The 20,867-nt window shown below is 40.1% G+C and overlaps 2 protein-coding genes across 6 annotated transcripts in view; both read right to left on the bottom strand.

Moving 5' to 3' along the window:
• Positions 1–715: 715 nt before the first annotated feature.
• LOC140565201 (NLR family CARD domain-containing protein 3) lies at positions 716–9,943 on the bottom strand. Its single transcript, XM_072691025.1, has 7 exons — positions 7,536–9,943; positions 5,962–6,384; positions 5,766–5,852; positions 4,173–4,256; positions 2,490–2,573; positions 2,294–2,377; positions 716–1,549 (listed from the first exon to the last, which is right to left on the bottom strand). Exons 1-7 carry the CDS (start codon positions 9,413–9,415, stop codon positions 1,456–1,458), a joined length of 2,736 nt encoding a protein of 911 aa, XP_072547126.1. The 5' UTR covers positions 9,416–9,943; the 3' UTR covers positions 716–1,455.
• A 1,493-nt stretch (positions 9,944–11,436) lies between these two features.
• The window catches only part of myo1cb (myosin Ic, paralog b), a 52,213-nt gene continuing 42,782 nt past the window's right edge, over positions 11,437–20,867 (bottom strand). For 4 of the 5 annotated variants that reach the window (XM_072691665.1, XM_072691669.1, XM_072691668.1 and 1 more), the window contains 18 exons: positions 20,761–20,855; positions 19,827–19,873; positions 19,609–19,689; positions 18,884–18,989; positions 17,934–18,051; positions 17,584–17,697; positions 17,406–17,482; positions 17,193–17,261; positions 16,982–17,066; positions 16,245–16,404; positions 15,625–15,708; positions 15,412–15,505; positions 15,275–15,330; positions 14,590–14,725; positions 14,429–14,499; positions 14,243–14,340; positions 13,934–14,057; positions 11,437–13,598 (listed from right to left, as the gene is read on the bottom strand). In XM_072691665.1, the coding sequence (XP_072547766.1) occupies positions 13,572–13,598; positions 13,934–14,057; positions 14,243–14,340; positions 14,429–14,499; positions 14,590–14,725; positions 15,275–15,330; positions 15,412–15,505; positions 15,625–15,708; positions 16,245–16,404; positions 16,982–17,066; positions 17,193–17,261; positions 17,406–17,482; positions 17,584–17,697; positions 17,934–18,051; positions 18,884–18,989; positions 19,609–19,689; positions 19,827–19,873; positions 20,761–20,855 (1,642 nt within the window). In that variant the 3' untranslated portion in view covers positions 11,437–13,571. The remainder of the gene's footprint in view (positions 13,599–13,933; positions 14,058–14,242; positions 14,341–14,428; positions 14,500–14,589; positions 14,726–15,274; positions 15,331–15,411; positions 15,506–15,624; positions 15,709–16,244; positions 16,405–16,981; positions 17,067–17,192; positions 17,262–17,405; positions 17,483–17,583; positions 17,698–17,933; positions 18,052–18,883; positions 18,990–19,608; positions 19,690–19,826; positions 19,874–20,760; positions 20,856–20,867) is intronic. The other variant, XM_072691666.1, reaches the window with a different exon arrangement.

Below are 20,867 nucleotides of genomic sequence, written 5' to 3'. Positions count from 1 at the left end.
TAAGGAGACAATGCATAACCAGTGGTGGCTCAGCGGTTAGAGCGCCGGGATATCGATAACAGGTGGGTTCGATTCCCGGGCTCGGCAAGCTGCCACTGTTGGGCCCTTGAGCAAGGCCCTTTACCCTCTCTGCTCCCCGGGCGCTGGAGTTGGCTGCCCACTGCTCTGGGTGTGTGTGTGTACTCACTGCCCCTAACATGTGTGTGTTCACTACCAGATGGGTTAAATGCAGATGACACATTTTGCTGTACAGTGACAAACATGTGCACATTTACCTTTATTCTTAAGTTTAATGTAGTATAATGTAGTATATGAGCCCACCCCCCCCATATTAGGCATCTCGAGTACTTAACCACTGGTAAATAGCTCTTCCTCCAAGTCACATGAAGCAGCACCTTACAGTTTCGAGCTGATGCTAAGGCGCCAACTATCTGTTGTGTTACATCAGCCAACAGGCACCTACGTTGGTTAGCATCTTACTAAGTAATGAGGAGGAGGGAGGGTCATCCTACCCTACACAGAGAGAAAGAGAGAGGGCAATTATATTGGCTGGGACACCTGACCACGAATGAATCACTCAAGACTGAACCTGCGATCTTATAATGATAGGGGCAAGTCAACTGAAACTGTCTGTTTAACACAGGATAAATAAATGGTTGACAAATGCACATGCAAAAAATATTCATTATTTATTATTATTATACATTTTTGGTACACAAACATAAGTGAAACTATAGACACAGATAAGGCATTGTTGAGTCAGCACTTTACCTGATTAATACCTACGAGAACATTACAAAAGTATAAAAAGAAATAGACACTTTAACATTTCACTGTAACAGTTACACTCTAGAATAGTATTACCTAACAAATCACACCCTGAACTGAATACTGATCTGCAGAACGCCCAGTAGAAAGCAGAAAGTGGAAAGTTTCACAGGATGTCCAAAGTAGCCAAACATTTTAATCTGAGGTGCTGAAAGGAATGGTGGGAAATTAGCAGCATGTTGTCAGTACAGTCAGTCATTTCATCATAGTGATTTTAATTATCACATGACAGCAAATGAAAAAAACAGCTTGTACTCCTCCCTTCTCTTCCTGTTGCATGTGATGCAGATGACCTGATGCTGACAGTGGGTCAAGGCCTTTGCATACCAAGAAGTCCATGTGCAGTGGGGTTATCTAGACCTACTGAGAACCCCTGCATATCCTTCCATTTAACATACAGATAATGTACAGTAAGTTGGTCTCATAGTTACAAATTCATAAATGTCAGCACTGTTCAAGCTTTTTTGCTTGAATTCCACTACAATTCCCACAAAATTCCATTACAATGTAACATAAAATCTATTGTTAGTTGCACATTTGCCCTTTCACCTGAAAATAATTCAAGGAGAGAATGTCTCAGTAGTACCAATACTGGCCCCACCTATCAGATACATTTCTGGTAGGGATTCAGTAACAGACTTTGATGTCAAGGTTGGATCTGCTCTTTGAGAATTGTTTCAGCTTTTGAACACAATCTCTGGAGAGCTTGTTGTCAAATAGCCTGAAACATACAAACATAATAACAAACATCTGTTCAAACTGCAAAAATACATGAATCTACAATCTATTAAAAACGTTATTTAAACTTAAACTTAAAACATAAGTTGGCTAAATTAAAGCTGGGGTAACTGATAACAGTACCTAATAGACAAGAAGAATAATTGGTGTGCTGTTTTCTGATAACTTTTAATTTATTAACTTATAAGATTTCAGGTACTTCCAGTTAAAACACCACATCATTTTATAGAACAATGCTTTTTTACAACACTAATTACTTTGTAATGCTGTTAACATTGTCTAAAAATTACTGCAGTTAATAACTGGTTGTTTTAATGCATTATTTATTTAACACATTCACTTGACAGCTTTCATTTACAGTAATGTTCAGTATATTAGTATAATATATAATGTTGTTGAGCACAATGTGTATATTGTGGAGCCTAGTAAAACAATTCTCTCATCTGAACTGGGCAATAAGTTCCCATCTTTTACACAACAGGTGGTGAAGTAAGTGGTGGATTTTACTGATTCCTCTGCTCTAAAAGTCCAACTAAACCCAGCAATCAACAGTGGAGTTGAACCCAATGTTTGAGCTAGTGGTGTCATTGGATTAAAAAGTTTAATATTCTGTGATTATTCATTATGTTAAAATGCTAACTAGCACATCCTTAAATTTCTGGCTCCCGGAGGAGGAGTTCCACACCATTGTTTTACACAATCTCCTAACAGCGGTCTGGTTACTTACCAGAGGTATTCTAAGGTGGTGTTCTTCATCAGGGCTTCCATCAGACGTTCTGCCCCTCTATCAGTCACTAAATTATCTCTAAGCCTAGAAAATGAAACAAACTCATTTACCAACAAGTTGTTCTATCAACTGCTGTTCTGTTTACACTTAGACAGGGTTTGCAGGATAATCAAACTAATGGGTCTACGTCTCTTACCTGATATCTCTCAGAGTGCGATTGGCCTTCAGCAATTCGGCAAGGCAGGCAGCTCCAATGTCACCAATGCCATTGATTGCCATTCTAATCAAATAATTGTGGTAAAATAAAAAAATAAATAAAAAACAACAACAACAAAAGATATACACTAAGTGATGATGTATACATACAGCTGAAACCAAGTTTACATACCTTATATAAAAAGACAAATATGCATTTTTTCTCACTGTCTGACATCTGTTTAGAATAAACCTTTCCTGTTTTAGGTCAATTAGGATTATTTCTATTTGCTAAATGCCAGAATAATGAGAGAGGGAATTTTTAAAGACAATTTTTATTACTTTCTTCAAAGTCAAAAGTTTAAATACACTAAGATTACTATGCCTTTAAACAATTTGGGACAGCCCATATAATGATGTCATGTTACCAAAGCACATTCATCTCTGGGACACGGTATGATGTTTGTACTTGTGTATAATTGTTTGTACAGATGAACGAGGCACCTTCAGGCATCTGGAAATTGCACCCAAGGATGAACCAGACTTGTGCAAGTCCACAATTCTCTTCCTGATATCTTGGCTGACTTTCCCATGATGTTACACAAAGAAGCAGAGTGTTTCAGGTGTGCCTTAAACACTCTCTAATCAGAAGCTTCCAAGAGTGTGTCATTATCCACAGTGAAACGAGTACTGTATCGATCTGGCCTGAAAGGCCACTCTGCCAGAAAGAACTACAAAAAAACTATTCCAAGAGAAACATAAAAAAGCCAGATTCATATTTTTGCAAATGCACACAGGGACAAAGACCTTAATTTTTGGAGACATGTCCTGTGGTCTGACGAAACTAAAATTTGAACTGTTTGGGCATAATGACCAAAAAAAGGGGGACGCTTGCAAGCCTGAGAACACCATTCCAACTGTGAAACACAGGGGTGGCAGCATCGTGTTGTGGGGTTGTTTTGCTGCAGGAGGGACTGGTGCACTGGTACACAAAACAGATGGTATCATGAGGAAAGAACATTACATGGAAATACTGAAGCAACATCTCAAGACATCAGCCAGGAAGTTAAAGCTTGGGTGCAAATGGGTCTTCCAAATGGACAATGATACGAAGCATACTGGTAAACTGCTTACAAAGTGGCTTAAGGATAAAAGTCAGTGTTTTGGAGCTTTCCAACTTTCCAAAGCCCTGATCTCATTCCTATTGAAAATTTATGGGCAAAGCTGAAAAGGCATGTGCGAGCAAGGCGGCCTACAAACATGGCTCAGTTACACTAGTTCTGTCAGGAGGAATGGGCCAAGATTCCTGCCAACTATTGTGAGAAGCTTGTGGAAGGATATCCGAAAAGTTTTACCCAAGTCATACAGTTTAAGGGCAATGGTATCAAATACTAATAAAATGTATTAAAACTTTTGACTTTGAAAAAAGTAATAAAAATTGCCTTAAAACTCCCTCTCTCATTATTCTGGCATTTAGCAAATAGAAATAATTTTGGTAATCCTAATAGGCCTAAAACGGGAAAAGTTTATTCTAAATTGATGTCAGACAGTGAGGAAAAATATGTGTCTTTTTATATAGTGTATGTAAACTTCCGGTTTCAACTATAGATATACACAATATAAACTGTGAGACAATTTAAATAAAGATGTCTTGGTCAATATAGACAGAAAATCTGTTGCTTACCGGAGGTCAAACACTGTTTTATTGTCTTTAAGCCCCTCTGCCAAGATCCTGAGTCCCTCACAGCCCAGCTCTGTCGATACCACCCTGCCACACACAAAACACACAATCACTGAAGAGTCCTAATGTGAAAAAAGTAATTACAGTTTCGAAGTCCCAAACAAGTCTTTTGCCTCTTGATTCTGTCAGATACCAAGTCCACTTAAGTTAATAAAATATGAAAATAAATCAATTTAGGCAAAATATAGTATTAAATAGGTTACAGTTAAGCTAATTAAGTTATATTGCTAATTGCGGTGCATCCTCAACACAGACCTTTTTGGAATATTTAGGACAAAGTGTGTCTTAAACACATTTTAGTTTGCTTCTAAAGAGTATTCATACTTTGTAAATTTGTATATTACAGTTGGATAGGTGGACTTTGTCATTTCAACTGTTAAATGCCCCACCACACATGTATAGCATAAGTCAAATAAGCACTGATGGGGTAAAAAGGTCTTAACTAAGGCTATTATATTTTGATCAGGGTCAATACTGCCAACACAGATAATTAAAATTATGTGCTGAATACAGACTGACAAATACAAGAACTGGATCAGGTTTAATGCAGCAAGCACTGTTTCTTTAAAAGATATCTTGACTGGCTCCAATAAAGAACTGGATCCGGTTCAATAGAACTGATCCTGATCCACTAAAACAGGTCTTGACTGGCTCCAATGCAGAAATGGACCAGGTTCAATGCAGCTATCAAAATCCACTAAAACAGGGCTTGACTGGCTCTGATATGGCACAGGATCAGGTTTAAGACAGCCAATTCTGATCCAGACTGGCTCTAATACAGAACTGAATCAGGTTTACTGCAGCCAAAACTGTTCCCTTAAAATATCTCTTAAATGGCTCCAATAAAGAACTGGATCAGGTTAAATACAGCTGACACCAATTTGCTAGAATAGGTCTGTTCTGGCTCCATTACAGAACTGGATCATGTTTAGTACAACCAATAAATGTTTAGTACAACCACTAAAACAGGTCTTGATTAGCTCCAGTGTTGAAATTGATCAGGTTTAATACAGTCGATTCCAGTCTGCTAAAATAAATGAATGAAAGTTATACTTATATAGTGCCTTCCCAATGCCCAAGGTCACTTTACAATCAACACACCTCAAATTCTGTACACTCAGCATTCAACCAACACACACCAGCGAGAAGCGGCAGCCAATTGCAAACAGCATACTCTTAACTGGAAACGACTGTCAACCTGGAGGACTGCATCGATGACTTGGGGGGTTCACATTGTGCAAATACATTGGGGCATACAGACATACACTCATTCACACACATACATATATAGACACACTCATTTAAACACACCAGGGCAATTTTAGAGTACCCATTTCCAGTGCTGAACTGGATCAGGTTTAATATTAAGCTGATATCAATCACCTGAAATATGCCTTGATTGGGTGAAATATAGAATATATCATCATCATATGCTCCAACTTTAATCTTTCAGACTTATTTTTTGGAGACATGTCCTGTGGTCTGACGAAACTAGAATCCCTAGAAATTAGCATCTTAATAAAAACTCTAACTCACCACAGTCTCTCAATTTGACAGTCTGGACTCTGCAGTGCTAAAGATAACACCTCTGCCCCCTCTGGACCAAGTGGATTCTGTCCAAGACTTCATGAAAAAAATGAAGAGGGATATTTAATAATGAAGACGAACACCACAGATTCTATTCAATGTTCCACTCATACATTCAGAGCTGAGACATAGTCTGTGAAGTCACCTGACGGTGGAGAATAGGGGAAGAACAGGCAGCAGTCTGCGCAGTCCTTCGGCATTCAGCCCCTGAGCATCCAGATTCAGCTGCTGCAGGTCTGGGCTGAGCTGCAGCAGAAAAGCCAGCTCACTCCAGTCTCTGTTCAATGAAGCAAACTGTCCTGAAGTCTTTTGGGAAAGAACCTTCAGCCAGTGCTGGAGACGCAGTGACAGCCCCGAGTCCTGGGCCTCGTAAAGGCAGTGGCATATGTTCAGTTGTCTCTCTGGGCTGAGGCTGGAACTGTAAAGCTGGGAGCGGAGCAGCTGCACGACGAATGGAGGGGTTGCAGAGGGCAAAGGCACACACAAGGGCAATCGATGCCTGGACTCACCAGAGAAAAGACCATCCAAAATGAAGCGGGTCTTAGGAACAAAAAGGCCAGAAACAAACCTGTGTACAAAGTAAAGGGATGATAAAATGTGAGTGTGATATAGTGTCATAGTTTATAAAGAATGAGAAAAGGTCACATAAAAAGAGAGACATTCAGTTTATAACTTTGAACTCTTGAATCTAGGATGCTCATCACAGAAAAGTGGCTAAGTGGCTCTTAAAAAGAGACAGTGGTTCTATGTAGATCTGCATAGCACCACTGGATTGCTAAATGGTTTCTCTGCATAGTTGAATGGTTCTTTGTATAAAAGGAAAAGCTAGATGGAGGTTACATTTAGGTTTTCTCTTGTTTGTGTGCTAAACCCCTTAAAGCTGTCTTGGGAACACATTGTTACTCCACACCTAGAGATCACATCACATAAAACTCTGCTCAGTTTAACGACCCTAGATTACTGGATGGGCATTACCCAGATAAGTTGGCTTTTTTTTTTTTTTTTTACACAGTAGGAATGTTTTTCCTTTTTTGTAATCCGCAGTTTGATGGCAGATTTAGCTGTATGTGGTGTTTTAATAAATGTAATTTATTTTAAAATAATTTTTAATAAATAGTTTTAAGAAAGAAATATATAAAAAATGCAATTTTGCTAATAAAAGCCCTCACTGACTCAAGCTTTTTATTCTGCATGTTAAGCCCACAGTGTCTTTTATAAAAAAAAAGTGGGTCTTGTTGTCTTTAAGGGTTCCCTATAGCACTAAAAAGGTTCCAATAATATGAATCAGACTTTCACTGCTATATAAAACCTTTTATTTCCATTGGTTACAAATTCCTTCTTTCCATATTTGGTGAAAGAAGCACTATAAAGTCCAAAGTAGTAGTCAGTCAAATGCTTTTAATCTGAGGTATTCATTTTTTTTAATTCATATATATTTATTTTAATATATTAAAGGGTATTCTGTTGCACTCTGGGTTGAAGTTGGGCTACTGTCAGAGGCCTTGTTAATGGATTCAAAAGACTTGTTCTGTGTTTAACATTCCCACTGATTCATTAAAAGTAGCCAAATGTGGGACATTCTTACCCAGGTCAACATGTTGACAACAAGAATTTTAACATGTTTCAATTGCCTATTAGAGACTGAGCACAAATAGATTTCAATAGTTTATGGAATCTGAACAAGCACAAGCATTACAACGAGGCTAAAATATACAATACCTGCAGAAGAGATCCATGTGTCCAGACTGATGTCTCTCGCCGCATTGGAGAGCCTTCTTAACACATCTGAGTAAGACTTGCTGTGGCCGTCGCTTATTAACAATAGACATCAGAAGCTTGTGTGCTGTTGGAGGCAGCAGGCCTACAGTTGGTTTGAGTCCTGAAAATGGGTCTGAACCTGAGAACGATTCCAGCACATAATAAAGTGCAGCTAGGAACTCTTGTACACTGGTGTGAATAAAGTGGAAGCTCTTCTCATAGGTGAGTGAAGCTTTGTCCTCTTTAAGGACTTCCACCATGAAGGCTTGCGTCAGCTCGCATCTGTCCAGAGAGAATGAGCTTAGGTCCGAGAGGTCAAAGAGGAATCGCCTCTCCAGTAGGCCCCTGAAGGCCAAGGCACCGAGACACTTAAGCTTTGCTTTGTTCTCCTTTAAGACACGAGGGGCATCCTGAAGCCTGTTAAGGTGCATGCCCTCCATGCACCCACCCACATGGAAGACCACAATAGATTTAAGGAAGCAGCAGTAAATCTCAGTGACCGTGACCGGCCTGGAGAAACTCTGTGCGGCCGGGAAATTTGCCAATGCTGTATTAGGCTCAGATGGGCACGTAGCACCACTGACTTCCTCAGTGCAGCCACTTCTACTTTTTTGCAATGCAGCACCCGTCTGAACAGCGTCAGAAAAGAGGCAGGAAGTCCCATCGTGCAAAGCAGTGGAGACAATCCAGCAGAAGGCAGGGATGTGACACATGAGCTGAAGTGGTCTGTGTGAAGACACAAAACTCCACACTGTGGCAGCAGCTTGGCTGGAGCTGCAGTTCTGCTCAAAGTACTGCTGCTGTTGAGCTGGGGAAAAGCCCAACACACTGTAGAACTGCCTGACAAGCAGCTGGGGTACTTTGGCGACAGCATGGGGCCGGGAAGTAAGCAGAATGGCAGTGCCAGGCAGGAGGTTGCCCTTGATCAGGTTCACTAACAGAGCCCCCACAGACAGCTCCCGCTCAGGGTCTGAGCATTTAGGGGTACGTTCAAAGTCCAGAGGGAAGCAGAACTCGTCAAGCCCATCCAGGATAAGTAATATTTGGCCTTGGTTTGAAGTCATTAACTCTAAAAGGATGGTTTTTAAATGACTATAATGATCAGATAACAGTCCTTGCAAGCTCTGGGGCTCAGTAATCAGGTTTAGTTCACGGAAAGACATGGACAGGATGACTTTTTGTGCATTCACGTCTGCAGCCCACTCTTGCACCAGCCGCCTTATCACTGTAGTTTTGCCACTTCCGGCAACCCCAGAAAGCAGTGCCACGCCATTCTCTGAGACACAGAGCAGATTCTGGTACACTTGTCTAAAAGCACAGGTCTCGCCCTGTCTCCCACCTTCACCCCTTCCTGCCCTGAAAGGATCCCCGACCACAGCTGCCTCGTGCTGGTACTGCAGTGGCACTGGGTATCCTACCTGCCTACAGAAAGTAATGTCTGTGAAAGGTCTGGAAAGATCAACAGGTCTGCTGAGATAATTGGATAATACTGGATAATGCTGTTTTGCTAGAATATCTTTGTGTTTCTGGAGATGTTCCTTCATAGTGTTCTGTGGAAAGAACTTGGCTATTCCAGTGGCTTCTGAAGTCTGGACATTAGACAGCACAAACAGAAAGGCACGGCATGCCTCCTCTCCTCTGCCTTGAAGAACATCTAGCAGCGTCCTCAAGCAATCCCGCTCTCCTGTACATCCGCCACCTCGTATTAAGCTGATGTCCTCCTCGGTCACTGTCCCCATATTGAAGAGGACATCCAGAAGGGAGTCTATCTGTTTGCTCCAGTTCTTCACAAGCTCCACACGCCGTTTTTGCAGTTCTGCACTGCATGGTCCCAAAGCCATCAGTCGTTGTCAGGGGAAATTGACTGCAAACCACAGTCAGGATCAGCTGCTGGAGGCTGATCTCTTCAATGTGTAACTTCAATGTAGTTGTTTCTTGCTGTATTAGTATCTATTTAAAAGGTAGCCTACACATACAGGCTGTTGCTTCAAGTCATTTAGCTACATGGTCCTATCACCTGTTGGCTGCTGATTTTAGGATATTATGGCAATAGTTTAGAATAGACGTGTTCATCAGAAATCTACAGAACTTTGCACACACCCTTAAAAAAAGATGTTCCTCAAGGGTTCTGTAGTAAAGTAAATTGATTGTTTAAAAATGAATGGTTAAAAGCTCTTGCTTAAAACCCAAGGCTCATGATTCAGTTATTAATCCTTAAGCAAAGAACCACTGTATAGCCATCTAGCTTAGCAGATTTCCCACAGGGGCTATTTAGGGTTTATGAAACTGATATAATAAATGACTGTAATGAAGTGTGGGCACACAGAGAGAGGTTATAAGGAATAATTTAGAAGATTTTAATGATATGACTAAACAAGGTTCCTCCCTCTCCCTCCCTCCCTCCCTCTCTCTCTCTCTCTCTCTCTATATATATATATATATATATATATATATATATATAAATAATATATATATTTATTATATATATATATATATATATATAAATAATATATATATTTATTATATATAATATATATATATAATATATAAATATATATATATAATAATATATATATTTATTATAATATATATATATATATATATATATATATATATATATATATATATATATATTAGTGTTATATTGAACTCGTTTTGCTGAAAGTGTACTTATCAAGTATTTCTGACAGTGGTTTCCTCAAGTCCTTCTCTTCGGTGTTTAAACAACGTTGCCCTCTCTCTCTTTCCTTAAAACCGAAACCTCCGTGGCCTCTCCGAGGACTGCCAATCGTTCAAAAACAGGCAACCTGAGACCCAAACCGCGAACAGTCAAAGTCCAACACGGAAAAATACCTCATTGTAGCTTTGAGACCCAGTTAAACGCCATAAACGTCTCGCTTATTTACACTTTCTCATGACTTCAGTCTCTGCTTCGGCGGTTTCAGTCACCTGACCATTGGGCAACCCTCTGCTGCTGCTGCCGGGACCGAGTCTCCGCCCTCTACACTCGGCCCTTCCTCGGCCGTCAGCTTTGTTTTTTATCTCATACCTGCCGATTTATGAGGAACAACCTACACGTAGGGCGAGCTGACCACTTCAGTGTGGGCTTTTGGTTAGTTCACCAAAGAGATCCAACCCAGAGAAGCACGGACAGCTGCAGTGAGCTGTACACCTTCATTACACAGCCTAAGAGCATCTTCTGAGCATCGTCCTTTGAAAACGCACCTGATGCATCACGAACAGCCTTGGACAGAGACACATTTTAGGCATTCCCTGATGGCAAGAGGGAAGGACAGGATAGGAACACTGTTGGTTGACTTGCAGCAAAAGTAAGCTGACTTAAGCAGGATATTAGACAAAATTACACTTTTCTTTGCTCAATTTTGTAACTACTTACTCTTTTCCACTAATTTATGCCTGTTTTTGATCCTTTATAAATTAATTTAAGAAAAACAAAACATTTACAGCTCATTTTTTTCTATCAGTCTTAGTCATTATGAGTTTTCTCTCAGCTGTCTGTAATATTTGTAAAAATAATGTATTTAATATTTGTTTGAAAAAAAAAAGTAGTTAGATATTGTACGCATGACAATTATCTGGGTGGTCTAAGGTTAGACCACTAGTAGCAACATTATCAAGCCAGCGGCCAAATTAATGATGTTGAAGGGGTGTCCACAAATATTTGGACACAGTAAATACCAAGGGATTGTAAATACAATAAAACAGCAATCCTCAATAAATGTTTTAGATTTGCTTGTAGAGCTTTGGTACGTGACTGAACACTGTATATAAATGAACACCATGCATTACAGCGATGACCCTAGTTTGGCAAATTTAAGGAAGATGAAGGAGGTGCACATGCTTTATTATGAAATCAGCTTTATTATGCTCAGGTACATTGTCAGTTTGCGTCTGAATAACATTTTCTTTTCAGTTTTGTTTTAAATTACACAAAGAGTATAAAACAAACATCACAAAGTTTGAATTAGGCGCTTGTCTATAGGTGCTTGGCTTTTCCAAATACGAAAAGCAGTAAGAAAATGTTAATCAAAGCTTCTTAAAGGACAGCACTGGGGACCTTTTATAACCATAAAAATATATATATATATTTTGTTGTTGTTCTACTTTACAAGTGGCACTTAACAGCTTTTTACACTTCTACTAGTGTCATTATTAAAGCCCATCCTCTGCTTAAGAGAGTAACCATTTTAGGCACTTGCTTAACCTTCTACAACCGACCCTTCTACAATCAGTATTGTATGAGAAACTGCAATAGGAGAGAATATACTGTAAACACAGTATAAGGATGCTTGATTCCCTAAGAGCATTTCCATCCCGTGCCGATCTGCACTTTTGTTCCTGAAGTGGCGTCTTTATTTGGTTGATGCACAATTATTAAGTTGAGCTTACAATAGCGATATCTACATACAGTACACAAAACTGTCTCAGAGAAATACAGTCAAATACACACTGTTGCAGATACTTTTCTGCCATTTTTTCTTCTTCGGAAAGCTAACGAAATAGGCACAGCTGTGACAATATTATGACTTTGCCAACTGTGGATTATGCTGAAAAATGGCATTAACAGAGGTGGTACATGTATCCAGTGTATTTAAACTGAGACATAGTTGCTTATTACCGTAAATGTCAAAAACTCTTTTGATAGGCAGAACATGTTGCCTACTATTACTAGAGTAACTAGAGTTTTTAACCCTGTAAATTACAAAATATTTCTATTTGCATATCTAGGGAAAAGGCACCCATATGGAGTGAAAAGCAAAGAAGTTGGTGGAACCCAGCCTACTGAAATTTTAGGCTTAATTTTTGACCAGCTGAGACCTTGTTTCTCCATTTTTGCTGTCTTTGACTTTTTGAATGTAAATCTGGCAAGTGTTCTTTACATTCTGAAGAGTGTTCTCCAAAGAAGTTCAAAGACGTTCTCCAAAAATGATAGGGAATAAAATTTGACTTTCATTAAAAGTTAACAAGGTTTCTTCCTTCTCCTGAAAAGTTGCAATTTTGGAGATACAAGACAATGCCAGACAGTGTTGATATACTATTTGTTTCCACATGTCTAATATTTAATGTTAATTTACCATCAGGGCATTGGCTTCTCACATAATATCTCTTATATCTTTTATAGACTCTTAAAAATAAAGGTGCTACAAAGGGTTCTTTGATCTAATTCTGAATTTAAATGTGAAAAACCTATACTTTTCTTCACCAAAAATAGTTCTTCTATTAAATCACTCATAGAACCTTTTGTAGCACCTTTAAAAGAAAAAAATAAATCTGAGTATCTCATATAATGTGATAAGGAGCCACCACACATATTTTCTCTCAAAATACTTGGCATACACTCCCAACAAAAAACAGAAATCTTTGCCTTCTTAAACGTTCTTCCTCACTAAACTAGTAAGAATCAATAGGCTGGTATGTGCAGAATGATTTATTGCAGCCAGGTCCACCAGCAGGTATATATCTAGACCCGTCTCTCCCTCTCTAAGCAAGCCACTAATAACTTTCAAATATCCTCTCACTATTATTAAGTAAGGAGTGTGGTTTCTGTGTATGTTTATAAGGGATAAAGTCCCAGGGAAAGGTGAATGGAAACAACCTAAATCTACTTACTGCTAACCCTGATTTCCTCGTCAACAAGGCTGAGACTCAAATATCTTAACTACTGTTCCCCCAAGATCAGCCAGAAAGAGTCAGAGAGTGCAGAACTGTGCACCTGCATATTGTTATTCATTGGCTTAAAATATAAAATCATAATATTCATATAACAGTATTAAACTCCCCAAAACATATAAACATAAATATCAATTAGTTAGCTGGACTTTCTCTAGCTGGAAGCAAAGCCTTTGGTGCAGCTGGCTGGCATCTTTTACTGACAGAGCAAGGCTCTGCCTGCAGTTGTATGATTGGTGTGTTGGAGAGCATATCTGGAAGGACATCCTTTAAGGATGCAGGAAGTGATTGGTCATGATGAGTCCATCATCTTGAGTTGAGGCGAGGGGCAGTCTGCAAAAATAACATATATTTGCTATGTACTTTTTCCTTGTATGTACACAGACACACAGAGAGCGAGAGAGAGAGAGAGAGCGAGAGAGCGAGAGAGATTGAGAATATTTTGAAGAGCACACAGACAGGACGAGCATGGGATACCCAAATGTTTGGTTGGCGTTTCTGGCCTGTTTGTGTTTGTCCTGAAATGTTTGGTCGAATTCAACATGTTTTTTGTTGTTTGCTGTGGCCATTTATTATCCGATCAGGAACATTTTAGTTATCATCTATCGTTACAAAAGAATCTAGAAATTTCTGAAGAATTTTATGTGGATATCTGCTCCAGTCCTTACCACAGAAAGGTGCCCATTCTTAGCCTTGGCGATCAGCAGCTCAGAGCCAGATGTGAAGTCGATAATTCCTTCTTTTCCTTGTCCCACTGTGAACTTTATGCTGTCCAGAAACAAGAAAGTGTCGCTTTTAGAGCAACAGAGAACCATTTAATAAAAAATACAAATATTTATTTAACTATTGATATAAATTCAGGATATATACAGAACCCACCAAAAATAAATAAAATAAAAAAAAAATCACTGACGCCTCTATTTGCAAGTATCAAAAAAAAAAAAAAAAAAAAAAAAAAAAAAGTTCCTGAGACTCACCTTCCCTGGTTAATGTTGATGTTGTTGATCTTGTCGGCACAGATTGCAACTTTAGTTAAGGTCTCGATCACATGGTCACTCTGAAGCACCACGTCACCCTAAAATGAGATGCAAGGGTTAAAACAAATAAATGCATCCAGAGCTGTAATTGTAGACTTCCTCTGGAACTATGGTCTTTAGTCGCACCTTCTGCTTGTTGTCTTCACATGGAACATGGAGGACGAACATGCCATCACTGAGGGAACTGACAGAAATCCCTAAAGATGGATGGAAGTCAGTTTCACACAAGTTCTCTCTCAGTTCATCATCATCATCATTCACTCTTTCATTGTTACGAGGCTACTCACCTTTCAGTGCGCCATAATCGATGCGCTGCTTCAGCTTTGCATCCTCAACTATCACCACACTGCTGCTGGTAAGCACAAGCTGCCGTGCGCGAGCTTTGTATCCTTTTCTGTCGTACTTAGTCACTGGAACAGCATACTGTAGAGACACACATCAAGTAAATATACCTCAGTATTCTCAGTTCATCACTGCCACGAAAGTTCCACTGTCAAACATATGTAGGTGAGTGAAAATCTTGGGTGCCTAGTCTTAAAAATCAGCGCTGTATAAAATACACAAGATATACACATCCAGCATCCTTCAAGGTACACTGTTAAAAGTATAAGATCCTTCGGAAACGTTTGGAGGTTATTCAATTTGAAACTGTGTAGGAACCTTCAAGTTCACAGTTTCAAAGTCAGATATTAGTCTGACTTTATGCTTCTGTAATGCCCTACCAGTCGGCAGACTGTGACTTTGGTAGGGGAAGAAACAAAAATAAATCCTAACTTTTTCCGATCTGTGATTTTTGCATGGAACAGAAAGACCAAATGTAACTTTATGAACAAGTCTACACAAATCTATCATATGAATTTTTGTGTGCTGTTGATTATTACAGTAAACTGGCCATCTGTAAAGTGTGCAGTTAGTACTATGACCGGCAGGCCGAATAAATAAAGGTAAACAACAACAGGGCACAATGCTCACCTTCATCTTCTCACTGCCCAGAGCCTGAAGCACTTTAGGATTGATATCCTCTCCATCTAAAACAACACATGCACACATCAGAACAGCATGATAGCAGAGCAAAAAACACTGTCCAACTAGCTGAAGGCAAAACTTACTCAGCCTTGTGCCAACAAACAACTTGGGGACGCTCTGAGGGTAGTTATCTTTTTTGTCCTTGAAGATTTCACTGGCCACCATCTTCTGCTCCATCTAGAACGACAGGGAGAAAGAAAGATGCTCACATTAAACATAAACCATTAACCATGTATTTCAATCCGATGTTCAACTCAAATATCGTTCTGAAATAAGCTCCATTATCCAGTCCCTACCTGATGCTTCCACTCTGGGTTGATGGTCTTGCAGTATTTCCACACCATGTTCTGCATGCACAGCTTGCGGAGGTGCTCTGATGCCTGTTAGAAAGATATTGTAAGGTCATGAGTTTCCAGTATAGTATGGCAGTGAACAGACAAAGATTCAGGTTTATTACAAAGCTGTTGGAAATTATTCAGTGCATCTGGATTTGATTGTATTTTTGATTATTTTGTTGGAATAACTGTCTCTACTGTCCAGAGAATACCCTCTACTAGATTTTGGAGCACTGCTACGAGGATCTGATTGCATTCAGTGATAAAAGCATTAGTGAGGTCAGGATGTTGGATGATCACCACTCCACATCATCCCAGAAGTACTGGCTGGAGCACAATCGTTCCAAAGAACACAGTTCCACTGCTCCACAGCTCAATGAGGGGGGGCCTTATACTGTTCTAGCCAACAGTATAAGGCCAACAGTGTGGTGCCAATAGGTACATACATCATTTTCGATTTGCAGTACTTATCTACAGGGACTACACAATCTGTGTGTGTGTGTGTGTGTGTGTGTGTGTGTGTGTGTGTGTGTGTGTGTGTGTGTCAAGAAGTGAAAAGCTGATGGAAAGTGTAGCCCTACCTCAATGAGGGCAGGTGGGGGAGTGGGCCAGCTCTTGTCCAGAACTGTTTTAGGCAGGTTCCTGTGCAGCTTCATCAGGAAGGAGTAGCGAACATAGTCAAGGAAGTACTCATTCTCAGGACAGCGGGGCTGGTGACGGTACATGAAACCTTTGATGAACCTAGGACAAAGGAAAGATTTTAGAGTCTAAACAAATAACAATAGGGGGCATGGTGATGGTCAACACATACATGGTTCTCACACATGATAATGTAAGTGCATTAGCAATATCATGACATGTTAGAATATTGACTTCTGGTTATTTCTTGTGAAATCTGATGAAAATGCCTGTGTTTTTTTTAATATAGACACAACTGTGAGGATTTAATTGCATTCATGGACAAGAGCATTAGTAAGGTCAGGATGTTGGATAATAACCACTCCATCTCATCCCCAACTCCCCAGCTCAGTATTAGATGGAGCACAATCATTCCACTGAACACAGTTCCAATGCTTAATACCCTTCTTGTCCACGCATATAGGCATAGTGCCAATAGGTTCATGCTTACCCTCTCCAGAGAGTCCTATTCTATTGACTGTACTTCTCTACAGGGACTAGCTGTGCGTGCGTGAATTTGCACATCTGTGACATCTGGGTGTAGCTTAAAGTAGCCTAATGCATTAATAAAAAGGGGTGTCCACACACATTTGGATATATAGTGTATCACAACATGCATCATCTTTAAGTATCGTTATACCTGCGAATGGTGTCAGCAGCTTGTCTTCTGCGTTGTGCTCTCCTGCGAGCCAGAATACCTCTCCACCAGGCCTGGATCAGAATGGCTGCAGAACAAGAACCAAGAAAGTTGGCAATTTCCTTTTTTTTTTACAAAAACATAAAAATTTACAAAGACTTTGAAAATGAAAGGACAAAAAAAGCATGAAAAAATAAGTTTTCTAAAGCCTTACCTGAGTGCCTCAGTTTACGGTATTTGGATTTCTGACTGTAGCCCTTCCAGGATGCCTGAAGCTTGGTTGCTGTAAAAGTACAAATTTCAATAAGATGGTGTGAAACATAGCAGGCTTAAGCAGATCACTAAATCCTGTACTATAAAAACTCTTGTTTTCACATAATACTGTGGATTTATGTCTACAGATATTGGTCACAAAAGCGTTTCCTACCAAGACTGTGCTTTCTGAGTTCTAAGGCATCTTCTGTCGCAAACAAGGTCTTTGGAAAACGGATGAAGATCTTGGACCTGAAATATGCAACATGTATTATAATGTGTAATCACACTGTACATGAGCTTTGTAAATTAAAAAGTGAATCCTTAAAAGAGCCTGTTCAGGTATGACCAACCTGCCAAGTTTGTACTCCTCAGGCTTGTAGCCCAGGTGCTTGACAAGTGTGGAAACTCCATCAACCAAACGGCCATCCCAGTTTGGCCAGGTGTCTGGACATAAAGACTTGTACCTGCCACAAAACAAATTAACAAAACATGTGTGATAAATACACTGCAATACCCTGCTGACCACCACATACACCAAAATCCCCAGGAGGTCATGAGTGTACAGGAGAGGAACTGAAAACCCTGATTCAGCATCTGTTATACTTGAGGAAAGTATGAGTATGAGGAAAGCATTTCCTCTGGACTGTAAAACCAGTGGGCAGATGCACGGGGATGTCCAGTAAAAAGAAGTTCTGCTGACCTCTGGAGGAAGATCTCATAGCGCCGACGGTAGGCAAAGCCAGCTCTTCTCACACGCAAGTTCTCCATCAGCCCCAGATACTTCACCTGATGTCTAATCAGAACTTCGTCAAAACGCCCTGCAGAAAGACACACATTTTTATTTTAATTAAAATCTGAACCATCCCAAGGTTTGACATTCAGAACCAGCTACAAGGAGTTTTCCTTTTAAATAAAGAATCATTTTACTAGCGCAAAAGTACCATTTAAACGCTCAAGATTCATAGCACACAATGGAAATCTTTAACTAAAAGTGGTTTAAACAGATAAGTAAGTGCTATTCAAATTCTCAAAGAAAACAAGCTATTTTAGCCTGAAAACCTGTAATTTACAACTAAACTGTGGCCCTAGCCTTGGGTCAAGTTTAATCCCTTGTGATGCCACAGCCATCAGTGTGGGACAAAAAGAAAATAAATCAGATAAGGGAGTAAAAGGGGGACAAGAGAGAACTGTAACATGTAATTGTATGAGGAAAATAAATAAAACTTCCTAGCCAAAACAAGGGAGAGAGACAGCAAAAGAGTGAAAGAATATGAGAGAGAGAGAGAGAGAGAGAGAGAGAGAGAGAGAGAGAGAGAGAGAAAGAGAGAACACAAGAGCATGGAGGAGAAAAAAACAACAATGAACAGCACAAAGGCTGCAGTGTGACGGTAGTCTGACAGAATATGACAGCAGCAGTGAGTAGTGTATTACAGCAGCTCAAAGAACAGAACCCCCTTCAGACATTGTGTCCATGTTATCTTGATTTCTTCAACAAAAGTTCAGCACTTCTTTACCACACAGCTGTGCAGCTCTCAACATCAGCATAATATAATAATGAAAAAGGAACCAACAGAAACTAATAGTATAATCATACTTCTAGAGCAAGAGAGCAACAACCCCACTCACAGCAGTCTAAATCAAGGTACTCACCAGCCTGCTTGGCATCATTGGGTTTGATGCAGCGCACGTACGACGGTTCCTTGGACATCAGGATTTCCATCAGTTTGGCCAAGCTAGTCTTAAACTGGGTAGCCGTCTGGGCAGAGCAGAGAAAACGAAGAGAATAAAGGGAGAAACGGAGAGAGCAGAGTGAAGGAGGAGTGAGAACACACGTCCCAGTGTGCAGGTCCGGCCAGTCGGTGACAGTGTGGGAGAGGCTGACCATCAACAATGCATACAAACAGCTAAACAGCATCAGCAGCCCACTCTCCATCAGCCAATGGCCTTCTGCAGAGTGGGCATGGGGGGGGTAGGGCTCTTCACGCACACAAACACACACTTGCACAAACACACACCAGTAGAGAGTGCACCCAAGAGTCAGGGCATTCCTCGTTGCATAGGCGGCTAGCAGCGATTCCCCTATTTATCATTCAGATTGCGTTGGGGAAAATGGAGGGTGGCCAAGTTTTGGGCCTGAGCTCTTAAAAATAAAGGTGCCAAAAGGCCTCCCTGAGTAAAGCCACATGAGAACCATGTTTGGATCCCTAGGAACTTGAAACATTTTTTTTTTATGAAATGGTTTATTAGAGATCCATCATTTATTATTTTTCCCAGGAATCAGAAGAATCAGTTTATGGCATAACTTAAAGAACCCTTTAGGTTCCTTTCTTTATTTTAATACAGCCCTGGGTCATGTGGCAAGCTGGACTTCTTACCGTTTCTGGTCGTTTTTTGTCCGTTAGCTCTTCCCGGTCAAAACACTGTGTGAGGATCTTGTTTTCTGACATGCACATAACCTGTATTACACAAACACACACCAAGAGCTGATCAGATATCACAGTGTTATGTCAGTCTACTCCGGTAAAAGCTGAACAGCAGCACAGAACGCTACTGCATTGTCCTGACACATTTCTTTCTAGTCCCACACACTCACCTCCTTCAAATTTCTGAAGAGGAGGTCATTGTTCTTGTCCAGAAAGCCTGGGAGAGGGAAATAATACGGAGGGGTCAGTAAACAGGCTGCTTGCGCAGAGTCATCAGCCTGGGAAACAGCTTTGGACTGGAACCCAATCTATACAGAATATTAGCACTTACGTCAAAACCAATTCTGAGGAGGTGAAAACAGGGTTATCCAATAATACTGGCTGATAAACAGTTCCTATAAGTACATTTTTGAAGTTCAAATAAAGAGTTTCAAGAAATGTAATTTTCGCCTTAGCAAAGTTTGCCTAATATTAAGTTGTTTCCCCCTATTGCTGCCACAACAGATCTAACCATTTGAGGCATGGACTCCACAAGACATCTGAAGACAACCTGTGATATCTGAAACCACAATAAGACATTTGCAGCAGATCCTTCAAGTCCTTTAAATTGTGAGGTGGAGCCTCCATGGATCGCATTAATGAGCTTTAGGTGCCCATGACCCTGTCACCGTTTCACTGGTTGTCCTTTCTTGGACCACTTTTGATAGGGACTGACCACTTCATACAAGACCAGCCTGATGTTTTGGAGATGTTCTGATTAAGTCATCTAGCTGCCACAGTCTGATTCTTAAGCTTGCTAATTTGTCCTGCTTTTAACAAATCACCTTCTGTGTGAAGCCACTGTAGATGAAGATAATCAATGTCTTTCACCTCACCTGTCGGTGTTACTAATGTTATGGCTGATCAGTGTATAAAAATAATATAAAGAGATTTTATTGCCTCTTTAATATCAGCCAATTTACCTGTCCAAATATACACCAGTCCAACCCTACTTTGGCTTTATACAGCTTATTATAAGGTTATTCGGTGACCATTACCTAGAATCACCTCTAGGTTAGTCTTTCTCTCTTGTGCTCTCTCTCTCTCCCTCTCTTTCACACTTACCATTCACATTGTAGTTCACTTCTCCTGCATAATGCAGCAGCCTGAACTCGTCTCGCCCCATCACCTTCCGGGTCTTTCCATCAGCCAGCTTATGACTGGAGAACAAA

This window comes from Salminus brasiliensis, chromosome 11 (genome assembly GCF_030463535.1).
Source record: "Salminus brasiliensis chromosome 11, fSalBra1.hap2, whole genome shotgun sequence".
NCBI lineage: Eukaryota > Metazoa > Chordata > Actinopteri > Characiformes > Bryconidae > Salminus > Salminus brasiliensis.
Note: the sequence above shows the minus strand (reverse complement) of the source record. Positions and strands in the feature narration are given on the sequence as shown.

Bases quoted from the DNA above. Each gene is read 5' to 3' on its own strand.
- LOC140565201 (XM_072691025.1), bottom strand. From the start codon at position 9,415: ATGGCTTTGGGACCATGCAGTGCAGAACTGCAAAAACGGCGTGTGGAG. The intron at 6,385-7,535 runs GTATTGTATATT...CTTTGTACACAG, and splicing joins CACATGGATCTCTTCTGCAG to GTTTGTTTCTGGCCTTTTTG. The intron at 2,574-4,172 runs GTAAGCAACAGA...TTATTTGATTAG, and splicing joins AAAACAGTGTTTGACCTCCG to AATGGCAATCAATGGCATTG.